General features: G+C 53.4%; 1 protein-coding gene across 9 annotated transcripts in view; it reads right to left on the reverse strand.

The window, feature by feature from the left end:
• Positions 1 to 14,372, reverse strand: part of PARVB (parvin beta) — a 162,034-nt gene that overhangs the window by 16,696 nt on the left and 130,966 nt on the right. For all 9 annotated transcript variants that reach the window (XM_003905676.5, XM_009217458.4, XM_017945377.3 and 6 more), the window contains 3 exons: positions 11,075 to 11,094; positions 3,512 to 3,573; positions 605 to 673 (listed from right to left, as the gene is read on the reverse strand). In XM_003905676.5, coding sequence (XP_003905725.1) covers positions 605 to 673; positions 3,512 to 3,573; positions 11,075 to 11,094 — 151 coding nt within the window. The remainder of the gene's footprint in view (positions 1 to 604; positions 674 to 3,511; positions 3,574 to 11,074; positions 11,095 to 14,372) is intronic.

The following is a 14,372-nucleotide window of genomic DNA, read 5'->3' on the forward strand; positions in this document are numbered from 1 at the left end:
CACACCAGTGCACTCCAGCCTGGGTGACAGAGCAAGACTCTGTCTTAAAAAAAAAAAAAAATGCAGTGGAACCCTAATCACCAGGACCTCTGAGTGTGATCATATCTGGAAACAGGGTTTACACAGATGCGGTCAGGGTGGGATGAAGTCATGGGTGGGCTCTAATCCAGCATGACCACGTCCTGATAAAAGGGGGACATTTGGACACAGAGACACACGCACAAGGACAACACCACATGAAGATGAAGGCAGAGAAGGGAGTGATGTATGTACAAGCCAAGGAATGCTAAAGATCCCAGCAAAACCCCAGAAGCTGGGAGGGAGGCCAGGAACAGCTCCTCCTCACAGCCGTGGAGGGAATCCACCCAGGCCCCACCTTGATTTCAGCCGCTTGGTTTGTAGCGCTGTATGGCGGCAGCCCCAGGAAAGGAAGACAGAGGGGCCGAGAAGGCTACGGTGGTTATTTCTGCCGGCACCATTGGGGGGAATTCCTTGTGAGAGGAGCAAAATGGCGCCAGCTTTGTTCACGCGCCCCACCTGGGATCAAAACGCTGACTGAAAACTGCGGCGGACAAAGGATCCTTCAAGCCAAAGCAGCGCATACCTGGGTCTCCAGTTCCGTCACCTCCAAATTCAGCTTGTTCAGGTGCTTGTTCACAAAAGTGATGAGAGACTGCCAAGAACAAAAGAGACACAGGAGCCGTGAACGGCCCGCGTGCAGGTCCCATCTGGAGGGGCAGGCTTGACATTTGCCAGCCCCGGCTCTGGGAAACGCTTTCATCATCTCCTGTTTGCTAAAATAAAAAGCCCATGTTTCAAATGCAACATCCCGACAATAGCCCCGAGTTTTCATGGCATAATGCCCACATCTATCCTGGCTACACATGTCTCTGTTCACCAACCCATGCACACATATGCCAATTTGTGCACGTGTGCCATATTTAACAATCACACTGGAGAGCACTCCCTGCTCTTAAGAAAGATGAAACTGCCAGGGGAGGAGCATTACATTTGCAAATGTATCTTAGATGTGACCTGGAACGGTAAACGGCACTCAGAAGACTGAGCGGAAGTGCTGCCTCCAGCCACACCTACTGAATTTTTTTTTTTTTTTTGAGACAGAGTTTCGCTCTTGTTGCCCAGGCTGGGGTGCAATGACGCAATCTCAGCTCACTGCAACCTTCTCCTCCCCTGTTCAAGTGATTCTCTTGCCTCAGCCTCCCAAGTAGCTGGGATTACAGGCCCTTGTCACCAAGCCCGGCTAATTTTGTATTTTTAGTAGAAATGGGGTTTCTCCATGTTGGTCAGGCTAGTCTTGAACTCTAGACCTCAGGTGATCTGCCCACCTTGGCCTCCCAAAGTGCTGAAATTACAAGCGTAAGCCACCGCACCCAGCCCGCCTATCGATTTACAATACATGGGGAGATCCACCCATGGTGATCTCTCTGGGCTGTGGGAATTTTCTGAGCCCTATTATGTAGGTACCAAGGGGCACTGGCTTCTCTCTGGCACAGGCTTAAAAACTGTCACCTGTAATTCCTCAGTGACCAAACCCAACTTTGATGGAAAGTCAATACTACTCACCACTGCTCATGATATGATTTCTTACCCATTCTGCTCAAATTTACTGAGCAGCTACTATGTGCCCGGCATGCTGCTTGGTACTAAGGACACAAACACAGTCAGACAGCTCCACCCCCGGCCCCCGCCAAAGGGCCTGTAATTCTCCATATGCATGTAGTGGTGGGATGGAGACATCAAGAGATACGGTACTGCAGGGAAACACGAAATGCAGGGGAGATTTCATGAGCCACAGAGGAGATGTGTGCGGACCCCCGTTAAGACCATGGAGAGGGAGTATTGGAGCTGGACCTGAGGGTAGGCCAGTGAAAGGTGAGAGTGAGCCGAGTGGGTACCCAGGCACATCTGCAAACCCTTTGGGGTCTTCAGGCTGTGGCTGGATGTGGGTGGGATGGGAAGGAGTAGGAGGGAACGACCCAGGGAGAAACCTGCAGAGGTGGGCAGGGACTCCTGACTTCATTCTGGGGCACAGAGAGCCACAAACACCTAAACTTGCAATGTGGAGGTGAGGAAAGCTATCAGGCAAGTCAAAGGATTCTGTCTTCTTCCTTGCTGGTGGCTCCAGTGCCGAAAATGTGTCTTTCTCAGAATGAATTAACATGGTATCCACTAAGAGATGAAAGCAACCTCAGGCCACACTATTCTCAATGCTACCAGTGACCATACGCTGCAGGCTAAGCCCATGCACAGACAGAATCCCAGTTTATCCTCACAGGGACCTGAGAGGTGGGTAACATCTCTGTCCCCACTTGAAAGATGGGGAAACTGAGGCTGGGGGGTATAATCTCGCCCCTCACCGGAGGTCACACAGCTGATAAGTCGGGAGCTGGATTTGATTCACTCCCTGAACCGGTTCTGTCAGGGTCCTTGGGGGCCACATGTGATGGGGTGGAGTGGGGAGCTCTGAGCTCCTAGTATATCCCTCACTACCCAAGAGTTATAAGAAGGCTTCGTCCCAGAACGACCGTTAGCACAGTTCCAACAGCCTTTTGCAAAATGCTTCCAAGAATGAATGATCTTGTGGTCCAGCCCCAGGCCAACATTTTCCAAAAGAGGGTTCCACAGAAATACAAGGCATCCTACCCCAAAACTGATGGATAAATGAAGCCCACTCTCAACAAACAATTTTGCAAAATGCTTCCTACCAAGCTCCCTCTTGGAGAAGTACAGTATACATCAGCCTATGAAAGGTTCTGACAAGTCCTGCACTAAGAAAGCGTTTGGGTGAGGTGTCCTAGACAAAGGAGAACTCTCTCGCCTGCACCATGGGTAGCAATGAGTGCTCCTCCGACGTCATGGGAAGGAGGGAAGCAGCCTCCTGAATGGGATGCCTGCAGGCACTCGGATAAGTTACTGAGCAGCCAGTGGGCCCCAGTTCCTTTTGAGGGGAACAAGCCTCCCTGGCAGATCCCCCAGAAACTGATCACTCCCACCCCCAACTCCAGAGCCTTGGAGATTTTTCCACCCACAGATTGACCAGCAGGCTGCCTGGGCTAGTGAGGGCCCATTCTCTGTCTGGAGGGAAACGGGCCAAATCCATCAATGGCACGGCTCAGCCACACAGGCCTGCGTGTTTACTGGGCAGGCTGTGGATGGTAACGAGGCCAGCAAGAGCAGCAGGCTGACATGCTTAAAAACATTTCCACATTGAAGAAAGGCCACGAGTCAGAAAGAACTGCTGGCTGGGTAATTCACTTAACAGAAGTGGAGAGGGCGGGCAGGAAGATACCCAGGGAGCAGCGATGTTGAGTTAAAAGGCGCTAATTTTATGCACTGTGGTTACGTTTTTGACTGTAATTACATTTCAATCCATGTGGCAAACATTTCTGAGATTCCAAACATTTTCCCACCTTCTTCCCAGCAGGCATTTGTGCTGTCAAAAAGCCGCGAGCCATGGGAGAGCACATCCAACATCCCACCAATAGCTCACCTTCTTCACCACGCTGAGCTTATCCGGGGCGTGGTCGAACAGCGTGTCGAAGGCATCCCGCTCTGAGGACATGCAAAGAGAGACACGAAGGAGTGTTTATGGAAACCCACGGTGCTGCCCTAATCCCGGGCCATCCGGGGACCTGCCAGCTTCTGATCCCTCCGGGGGTTCAGTCTCAACTCCCACACCTGCCTAGAATTCTTCCAATTCCTACCAGAACGAAAGGGCTGACCCTGCTGATCTGTCCTGGCCAAACCAAGGCGAGCAAGCGCGCTTCGGAACAACTGGAGCAGCACGGACTAGAGGCTGCAGAGGGTCCCCTCCACCTGCTTTTTACCTTTTCATATGAAACACATAGATGGCACCTGGCATCTGCACCCGCCATGTCCTAGGACTTGAGGTGTCCTGAATTCTCCCTGTTCCCTTGTCTACTGGCAAATGTCACCTGTGAATTTGATCACTTTCCCCGTGACGTCTCACTGCCCTTCGCCTGGGAGCAGCTGCAGCCTCCTACTCCACTCCTGGCCCCTGAGCCCTTCTCCCCAGCAGGCAAAGTGAACCCTTCCAAGTGCAAACAGGATCATTTGGTTCCCCCTCCATTCCCACCACAACTAAAACTCTCCAACTGCTTCTTATGCTTAGAATAAAATCCATCCTCTCTCCTGCGAGCCATGGGACACTCTGATAAAATCCATCCTTTCTCCCACGGGCCATGGGACACTCAGGCTCAGCATCATCCTCCTACACGCACCCTCCCTGACTTCACCTCACCAACCGGCCTCCCAGCTGCTCCTGCTGACACTGGTGCACACCTGCCTCAGAGCCTTTGCACCTGCTGCCATGGAGGGAGGGTCCCACAGGGGCATATGGGACAGAGACTTGGACCCCAAGCAGAAGGCTGAGGCCTCCAGGTAGACACAGAGCTGTGGGGCATCACTGCCAAGGCAGAAGAGATGGGGAGGAAGGCATTTGGAAGTGACTCGGGGCCCCCTAACTTCCATCCTTCAGGTTCCTGGAGGAAGAGCATGTTCAGAGGACCAAGCCCAGCAGAGAGACCCTCTGTTACCAGCCAGGCTGGTAACTTCCATCCTCTAACTTCCATTCTCCAGGTTCCTGGGGGCAGAGCAAGCTCAGAAGCCCAAGCCCATAGGAAGGACCCTCTGTTACCAGCCAGGCTGGGGCCCCAACCCAAGGAGCAGCGCTGGGGAGCTGCAGAGCCCAGCATGACAGGAAGGGGGCGGGTAGGAAGCTCCTCCTGCCCATCCAGGGGGTGGCCTAGGGGGCCTCCTCAGGGACCGCCCTGGCCTAGGAGAGAGACAAAGAGAGCCCAGAAAGAGAAGAAAGGGGTTAGGCCCAGGTAAGCCAGAGGCCGGGGAGATAAGCCGGCCAGGCCTCCTCGCAGAGGAAGCATGCTGACCCTTCCTCCCAGGCTAGGCCCAGGAGGCAGCTCACACCCCCCTGCCCAGCCCAGCCCAGGTAGCCTCTGCCTTGGCCCTGTGGAGGTGGTGAGAAATGAAGTGGAAAGGAGAGAAGGAAAGCGTATGTGTACACGTGTGTGCATGTGTGTGCATGCGTGTGTGTGTACATGTGTGCATGTGTGTACATGTGTGAGCATGAGTGTGCATGTGCGTGTTTGGGGGGAGGGGAGGGAAGTTTTCTTCACCGAAAGACCGACACTGCCCAAAACACCCCTGCCTCTGGACACATGCCAGCTTCCTAATGCAGCAGCTGTAAATTATTTTCATAATCGTCTAAGTCCGAGTACACTCAATAAGACAGTCTGCTAAGGAGCAAAAAAAAAAGTGAAATCTTCACAAAGCAATACGCAAACTATAAATGCAGCTTAAGAAAAACCCCAGGAGCAGAAGAGTGCTTGACGTCAGCCGGGGTATATTTAGCTGGGCCACCGCTGGGCTGGCAGAGTCAAGCCACTTAGGGAGGCATCAGTGCCGCAGAGGCCTCTCCGCCGGCTGCTGCGCCCCTGGACCCGGGGGACTGGCATCACGTCACACGGTCCACATGGCAGGGAGGGGCTGGGGGCTCTGAAAATGGGCACTGGGGACCCAGGGCACAGGACCCAGGGCATTTGGAAGGGACCTAGGGCCCCCAACTTCCATCCTCCAGATTCCTGGGGGCAGAGCATGCTCAGAAGCTCGAGTCCAGCGGAGGGACCCTCTGTTACCAGCCAGTCTGGGACCCCAACCCAAGCAGCAGCCCCAGGAGCTGTGGAGCCCAGCTTGACAGGAAGAGGGTGGGGTAGGAAGCTCCTCCCACCTGTCTAGGGGTACCCAGGGGCCTCCCCAGGGACCACCCTGACCTGGGAGAGAGAGAGAGAGAGAAAGCATACTGCACTGCTGTGATGTGCTTGGCCTTGGGAACGAAAATAGATCCTATTTTGTTCTAGCTGCCCGACTTCACACCCCATGCCTTTGGGCAAATCCTTCCCTCTCCAACCCCATTTCTTCCTCCGTAAAGGCGGCATTGTGACAGCCCCTGCCTTGCCCTTGGTGTGGAACTAAGTGGGGCAGTGAGTAGAGGCAGGAGCACGGAGCCTGGCAGAAGCATTGTCGGCCCTCAGTCCTTACAGCTCCCTCTTGTCCTGTCCCCCAGAGCTTCCGCAGGCTCTGGGGACATCACAGGGATAAACAAGGAGGGGCCCCGCTCTTGGAAGAGACACAGACTTGGGGGAGGGCCGGGAGAGAGAGTGAACTATGGTAGTGCAACCCTGTTAGTGTCAGAAAAGAGGAATCCGGACGGGGCCAACCAACCTGAGCATGCCAGGGCTGCCCAGGTTCTGAGCATGCCAGGGCTGCCCAGGTTCAACCTGCAGGAACGCTCAGCTTGGTCCCTGTAATGTTTTCATTTGAGTCAACAGTGTTTATTTGTTTTGTTTGTTTTGGTCTTGGTTTTTGCTCTTTGAGATAGAGTCTCACTCTGTCACCCAGGCTGGAGTGCACTGGCACGATCTCGGCTCACTGCAATCTCCGCCTCCCAGGTTCAAGCAATTCTCTTGCCTCAACCTCCTGAATAGCTGGGACTACAGGCATGCATAAAAATTTTTGTGTTTTTAGTAGAGATGGGGTTTTGCCATGTTGGTAAGGCTGGTCTTGAACTCCTGACCACAAGTGATCCACCCGCCTCAGCCTCCCAAAGTGCTGGGACTACAGGTATGAGCCACAGTACCTGGCCAGAGTCAACAGTTCTTAAATGGGAAGGTCTGTGCAAAAGTTCTGAACTTCTGGCTTCTCTTGAAGAACTGGAGTCTGTGGCAACAGGGAGCCTGCACTCCCACCTGGCAGCAATGAGCTGCCCCTGGGGATGGGGGTGTGGACTCTCCAGTTTGCCCCAGACCCCACCACTCCCCACTGCCACCCCACCCACTGCCACCCAAGGGGCAGCTGATGTTATCATTGTATAATCTAGCTACTCTCCTCTTTTATATTATCAACCTGGTCCCTGGAGGCACCTGAGTCTCGGACCCACGAACCAAGGGCTGGGGGACCTGAGGAAGACTTCACAAAGCAGCCTGGGGTCCAAACCAGGCTTGCTGGGGCAAGAGGAGGAGGAAAGGTGTTTCACCAAGGGAGCAGCAGGCACAAGGAGAGATGCCAGAAAGCCCAGTGCAGGTTCAAGAGCCAGGTGGCCTGTGAGAGGGGTTAACAGGGGCTGTGGCCTGCAATGTGGGAGTTGTGGAGGGCACAGTCAGGAGCCAGGGGTGATGGGACGGAGCCAGAGTTTTTGGAACAAGCCCTGTTGGCAGAAATGGGAGAGACTTGAAGGGGTATTACTAGGAGTTATATAATGAGGGGGAAGAGGGTGAGGAAGGAACATCCCCCCTCTTTCCCCTCATGCCTCGGGTAGGGCCTCCACCCCAGGGCAGACCCAGGAGGGGGAAGGGCAGACTCAGGAGGGGGAAGGGCCGTCCACAGAGAAGCTGCACCAGCTCACACGTTGCCATGGAGACCAGGCTGCAACCTCCCCAGCTCCCCCTGGCACTCATTTCTGTGGAGAGAAGCCTACTCACCCACCTCGGCCAGGACAGTGATGCTGTCAGGAGGCAGCGAGGACCTGTGGAGCCACCTCCCTCGCTGGGATGATGGGGAGTGGGCAGAACGGAGCCCCCATCCCTCCCTGGCTCAGGGTGCTCATAGGGAAACTGAGGCCCAGAAGACCGCTCCTGGCAAAGCCCAGCCTTCCAGAAGCTCCTAGAACATCTGGCACCAGCTGTGTGCAGACTGTGGCCAGGGCTGGCTGCTCTGGTCAGCGGGTGGGGTGCACCCTGAGGAAAGGTCAGCTCTGGCCCACAGAGCACCTCTCGGTCAAGGAGCCATGTGTGAAAGGAGAAAGGCAGGGGCTGTGGGTGCCCCTGAAAGTTTGCCGGCACCAGTATCTGCCAGACACGTATAGGCTTCGTTGTGTAAACAGTGGCGCAGGGAAGAGGAGCCAGGCCTTCCCCATGAGCAGAGTCTCGCTGCTTGGTGCATCGCATGAGAACAGAAAGAACTAAGGCAGGGGTGGGGAGGAGAGCCAGTGGAGGCCACTTTGGGGCAGTGGAGTCAGAGAGGCCCTGCCTGATCGGTGACATTTGAACCAAGGGTTGGCAGAACTGCAAAAGTGAGTCATGGGATAATCTAGAGGGAGAGCATTCAGGTGAAGGTTGCTGGAGGAGAGAGCGCCCTGGGGTGCTCTCAAGGTCTGAAGGAGGTGAGTGGCATAGCAGGGAAGCCAAGACAAGGCATGCTGCTGCCCCCACAGGAGCGGGTGCCAGGCCAGATGCCCTGCCGTGCCTGAGGGTGCCAGGCTGGGTAACCAGGAGACTTCAGAACCTGCGTCAGCAGAAGCAGCAAGGCCGGGGGCGGAACTAATTGCCTGTCACTGACTAATAGCCTGTTTGCATTTTCTCAAGCACAGCGCATAAAGCCTACAAAGTAACGAGAACAACTCCATCGGCCTCTTATACAAATTGGTCTTGCGATTCCACAGTCCTCCCATCCCTGGAGTGGCAGCTGGGTCCACTTTTCACACGTGACACCTGGCTCTTACGGAGGGAGCCACTGCCCTGCACACTAGACCCGAAAGCTCATTCCTGGGGCGGCAGGGGCTCCGGGGCCAGGCTTCTGGGCCCTCGGGCCACAGGGTGCTACACACAGCCCGAGGCCCATGTGCTCCCAACTGAACTGACCAGACTGTCTTTTCCCTAAACCTCCAACGAGGTCCGAACCAAGCACAAAAGTGACAGCGCCACAAAAACCAAAAAGACTCAAAAATGCTTGAGGGACCCAGTCTCTTCTTTTTTTTTTTTTCTTTTTTTTTTTTAGACGGAGTCTCGCTTTATCACTCAGGCTGGAGTGCAGTGGCGTGATCTAGGCTCACTGCGACCTCCACCTCCTGGGTTCAAGCGATTGTCTTGCCTCAGCCTCCGCAGTAGCTGGGACTACAGGCGCCTGCCACCATGCCCAGCTAATTTTTTTGTATTTTTAGTAGAGACGGGGTTTCACCATGTTAGCCAGGATGGTCTCGATCTCCTGACCTCAGGATCCATCCACCTGGGCCTCCCAAAGTGCTGAGATTACAGGCATGAGCCACCGCGCCCGGCCCTCTCTTCATCTTTAGGCCTCTACAATTCCAAAGGGGTTCTGAGCCTCCTCCAGGAAGAAAGGGTGGAGAGGAGGTGACAGAGTGGGGCACTGTGCCCCCAAAGTGCACTTCTACCTAGACGCAGGATGGGGAGATGCCTCATCCTGGCCCCATGAGCTGTGACCCCACTGTGGTTTCACCTCCCTCAGCAACTATATACAGGACCACACGACACTTCTCTTTCTCTTCCTGCATTTGTTTTTTAATAATAGAGACATTTTTAAAGAGCTGGAATTATCCTTTTAAAAAAAACAAAAAACAAACAAACAAAAAACAGTGAAGGCCTGTGAATGTTCCCAGCACAGCTTAAGGTCTAGCAAAGAAAGCCGAGGGGACACACACTGGCTGCCTCTTCTCAACTCGAGCCCCGCAGGATCTGAGCCCCTTCCCCTCTCCATAGGCGTGATGGTTAATACTGAGCATCAGCTGGATCGGATTGAAGGATGCGAGGTGTGGTCCCTGGGTATGTCTGAGAGGGTGTTGCCAAAGGAGATTAACATTTGAGTCAGTGGACTGGGAAAGGCAGACCCACCCTTAATCTAGGTGGGCACCATCTAAATCGGCTGCCAGCACAGCCAGAATAAAAAGCAGGCAGAAGAACATGAAAAGACTAGACTGGCTTAGCCTCCCAGCCTCCATCTTTCTCCCATGCTGGATGTTTCCTGCCCTCAAACATCAAACTCTAAGTTCTTCAGCTTTGGGACTCAGACTGGCTTCCCTGTTCCTCGGCTTGCAGAAGGCCTATTGTGGGACCTTGTGATTGTGTGAGTTAATACCTTTAGTAAACTCCCCTTTGTATATATCTATCCTATTAGTTCTGTCCCTCTAGAGAATCTTAATACAACAGATAAGCAGCAATGGCATCCTAGCTGGTCCCCATAACTTTGAGGTTACAGAGCCCTATGGCCGAGCTGGCCCAGCCCTCGTTCTATAGAACTCAGGGGGTGGCACTCCCACCCCAAGGGCCCCAAAAAGACAGACATCAGCTCCAGGCTGGCAGGCTGGAGAGGCAGGTGGGAAACTTGTGTTTGGTTTCCATTTTTCCTTTTAAGAGCTGTTCTCCCCTTCCTGCTCACTGGAGAACATGGTATTTGGGGGTCAAGAGGTTTCTCTTTTGAAATGCTTCCCAAAGCACTGAGCCTGGCCAGGTCGAGGGCCGGGGTATCCTGGCTCTAAGGGTTGAAACACTGCCATCCCTCACTGAGATGACAATGAGGTCTCAGGCTTTAACGGGGGAAGGCAGAGTAATTGCCTCTCTCTTTGGGAATAGCCACTGAAAACCAACACTAATAAAACTACCCCACATAAAGGGCTGTCCCCTGGCCAAGCAGGGCACTCACCTGTGATCTCACCCAATCCTCACAGCAGCTTCTGCCTGGGGCGAGCCTTTCATACTCCCATTTCTCAGATGAGGAGCAGAGAGGAAGGGGCAGGCCACAGGCCACCAGCCAGGACTGAGCCCCAGCTGCCTGACTCTAAGGAAGTCTGCTAAACCAGTGGTTTCCAGGAGGAAATAACACATATGGAAGGACATCCACAGAGCTGAGCCATTCTCTTCCAACCAGCTAATGACGCTGTGCTGGCCGCCTCTCCTCCCTCCCTTTTACCCTCAACCACTCTTGCACCAGCCCCTGACAGTTCCAGCCAGTGTTACATCCCAGGCCCCTCCCGCTCCCCTAGCTGGTCACCCAGCCTTCCACCCCACTCCTCCTAGCACCACCCAGCCACTCTCAGCTCTGAGAAACAAGCCCGTTATACGGAAAGGCGGCAGAAGGCTGTGAACTTTCCCTAGGATTCCAGAACTATGGGGGCAGTAAGACCCACCCACTTTCCTACTCCCCCCAGATGACCATGTATACTCTCTGGAAGCTTCCTGGGGCAGCCCTAACACGCCTCCGTCTCCCCACTTGCCCTAGGGTTACTTACCGAACCGGCCCATCATCATCCTGCAAACAAGAACACAGAGAGAGCCATGAGATGTGTCACTCAGAACGCAGTTTCACAACCAGCACATGGAAGATGAGGGACAGAGCCAGCCAGAAAGCTGGGCCCTCGCTGCCCAGGTAAAGGCCTACTGATAAGAATGCAAGTCACATTGTGCTACGTTCCAGCCCACTCTAATGATAAACGAGAGGTGCTTGTGTGGATTATTAACGTTTGTACAAAATCAGCAGCAAATCACCATCTCTATTTGCACATTAACCACTCTGTTAATGTTGTTTGGAGGGGAGGTACTTAAATCAGATAGTGGTTAATACGAAGATTTCAGCAGACAACAAGTCTTCCAGCAGCCATGGAATGCTCAAAACACAGGCTGGGCCAGGCACAGTGGCTCACGCCTGTAATCCCAGCACTCTGGGAGACAGAAGTGGGTCGATCACTTGAGGTCAAGAGTTCGAGACCAGCCTGGCCAAAATGGTGAAACCCCATCTCTGCTAAAAATGCAAAAATTAGCCAGGCGTGGTGGCAGGCAGCTGTAATCCCAGCTACTTGGGAGGCTGAGTCAGGAGAATCACTTGAACCCAGGAGGTAGAGGTTGCAGTGAGCAGAGATTGTACAAGTGCACTCCAGCCTGGGCAACAAGAGTGAAACTCTGTCTCAAAAAACAAACAAACAAAACAACAACAAAAAAATGCAAGACTGGAGACCAGCCTGGCCAAAGTGGCAAAACCTCCTCTAAGAAAAATACAAATAAATTAGCTGGGTGTCATGGCATGCGCTGTAGTCCCAGCTATTCGGGTGCTAAGGTGAGAGGATCGCTAGAGCCTGGGAGGTCAAGGCTGCACTGAGCTGGGATCGCACCACTGCACTCCAGCCTGGGCAATGGAGCAAGACCCTGTCTCAAATAAACAAACAAACAAACACACAAGGTTGCAGGTTACTCATGTTTCCAGGAGCAAACACAATGTACTTGCAGGACTTTTGGAACTAAAGGATCCTGGGGAACCACAAGGCCGGGCCCTGATCTCAGGCAGGCGGCAGTGGAAGCAATGAGGGAGACGGGAGTGGTGAGCAGCTTCTCCTCAAAGATTCCCAGTGAGTGAGTGCACAGAGCCTTTCCGTGCACTGCCTTCCTGAGAGGCAAGAAAGTCTTTATTTTGTTCTCAAATTTCTCTAGGCTCAAGTCCTTTGGCTCCATCTTATTTAATAAGCACTTACTTGAGCACCTACCATGTGCAGGCTGTGCAGATACAGTAATTAATATCCCCTGGAGATAAACACTATGTGGCCCTGCCCTCAAGATGCCTGGGAGTGAGAGACCTGGCAAGCCAATATTTCAATGTTGGTCACATGTGTCCAGAGGCAACGGGAACTAACAGGAAGTCAAGCACTCCTGCCTGGCAGACAGGAGGGCTTCCTGGAAGGGGTGACCTCTTGAAAGAGAAAGGGGAACACTGAGACTGGATGGGAGGTGGCAATGCTGCCTTAGGAAACTGAAAGTGGATCTTTGGGCTGCTGGTTTTCAGCAGACATTCGATGATTCAAATGTTCCGTCAGAGCCTCTGCAGCCATGGGGAGGGGAAGGAACAGGAGACCAGGATGGGATAACCAGCCCTGAGGAGAACCCACCTGGGGCATCAGCCTGGAGAGGTGACCCAGCCTCTCCTCTATCCTGGCCCTGGCTGGCAGAGGGATGCTGACTCAGGCTAGAAAATCCCAACTTCCTTCTTCACTGCTCAGTGCTGTCTGGTATCTGATTGAGGTGGCTTCCACTGGAATCTCCCCTGCCCTGACTTTGGGGTGCTCCCCTCCTCCTGGAAATTCCCTTAGGGCCCTAAGGCACTTCCCACAAGCCCCTGTGTTGGACTGTGCATGCCTGTGGATGCATCCTTTCTCATCAGCAGGATGGGTCACCCTGGAGGAGAGGAACTGCACTCAGTCCACCTCTCAGTGTTTCTGTTGACCCAGCAGGGAGGCTGGCATGCAGCGGGCCCTCGGTGCCACTTACCACTGGTGAATAGCTGAGGCCATTCTCCCACCCACTTGCTCATTCTCTGTCTCTGGACCATTCTAGTCTTATGGCAGGGGCCCCAGCTCCTCCGTGCTATCCTCATATGGGACCCCCTCACCTAGAGGGGGACTCCTATCACAGCATGCCCACCACCCAACAATGTGCATAGACCATTCCTGCACAAGGAGGCAGAGTCTGTTTCCTGCAGCTTGATCCAGGATGACCCGTGACTCACTTTGACTCACAGAATTGAGGATATAGGTATGGATGTCCAAGACAAGGCCTCAAGGGGCCTGCAGCTACATTCTCACTCTCTCAGGACTCTGAGGGCACCCTGGGAAGATGCCCAGCTCTGTGAGGAGGGACCCAGGGGAGGCCAACACCAACCACCAGAGGTAGGGGGAGCCCATCTTGCCTCTCCAGCCCCCAACCAGCCTTCAGGTGTCTGCATCATATCAGCAACCCCAGGCGAGACTAGCTGAACAACCACCCAGCTGAGCCCAGCCTACATTGCTGACCCACAGAATTGTGAGCAGCAAATGAAACAGATGTTGTTTTAAGCCACTCGGCTTTGGGGGTGACTTGTTACACAACAATAAACAACTAAGACACCAGCCCAATCCCAGTTCCTCATGAGCAGCCCTTCTCCTACTGCTGAATAGGCAGAGCTGCTGCCAAAGGCCTACTGTGCTGGGCACAGAACCACATTCTCATCCTCCCCTCCTCCAGCTCTCCCTGTTCCCTTCACGGGCCTGGGGCAGACTTGGAGGCCTCTTCATGGGCCTCTGCACATGCGTCAGCCTGCACTCCACTGTCCCATCATCTTCCCTGACAGCTTGCAAGCCACGAGTGGTTTCCTATGTCAGTTACGATTTTTGAAATACCATCCATGAATTCACAACACAGTAATTAATCACTCTGTGAACTTAGCTGATGGATTAGCTGAGACAATCAATTTTTAAATGTTCTCTTTCATCTGAAACAGGTTTAGTCAAGAGGCACAAATGCAGTGAATTCTAAAGATTCTTAGCAGGTCATCACAAGGAGTCCTTAAAACCACACACCACAGATACTGTTTGATTTGCTATTTTCAATAGATTTGAAGACTTTTAGACTTCTGAACACCTGCCCTCTGGCTTTCTCTAGGAGATAAGAGATGGCTTAGTAGTGTCTGTCAAAGGAAAGTTCTGGTTTAAACATGCAGCTCTTGCCTCTGACGGCGCTAATGTAGATGGATAAATGAACCGAGACAATGGGTCTCTCTAATCATCC

The sequence above is a fragment of the Papio anubis genome, chromosome 16, assembly GCF_008728515.1.
Source record: "Papio anubis isolate 15944 chromosome 16, Panubis1.0, whole genome shotgun sequence".
Classification (NCBI taxonomy): Eukaryota; Metazoa; Chordata; class Mammalia; order Primates; family Cercopithecidae; genus Papio; species Papio anubis.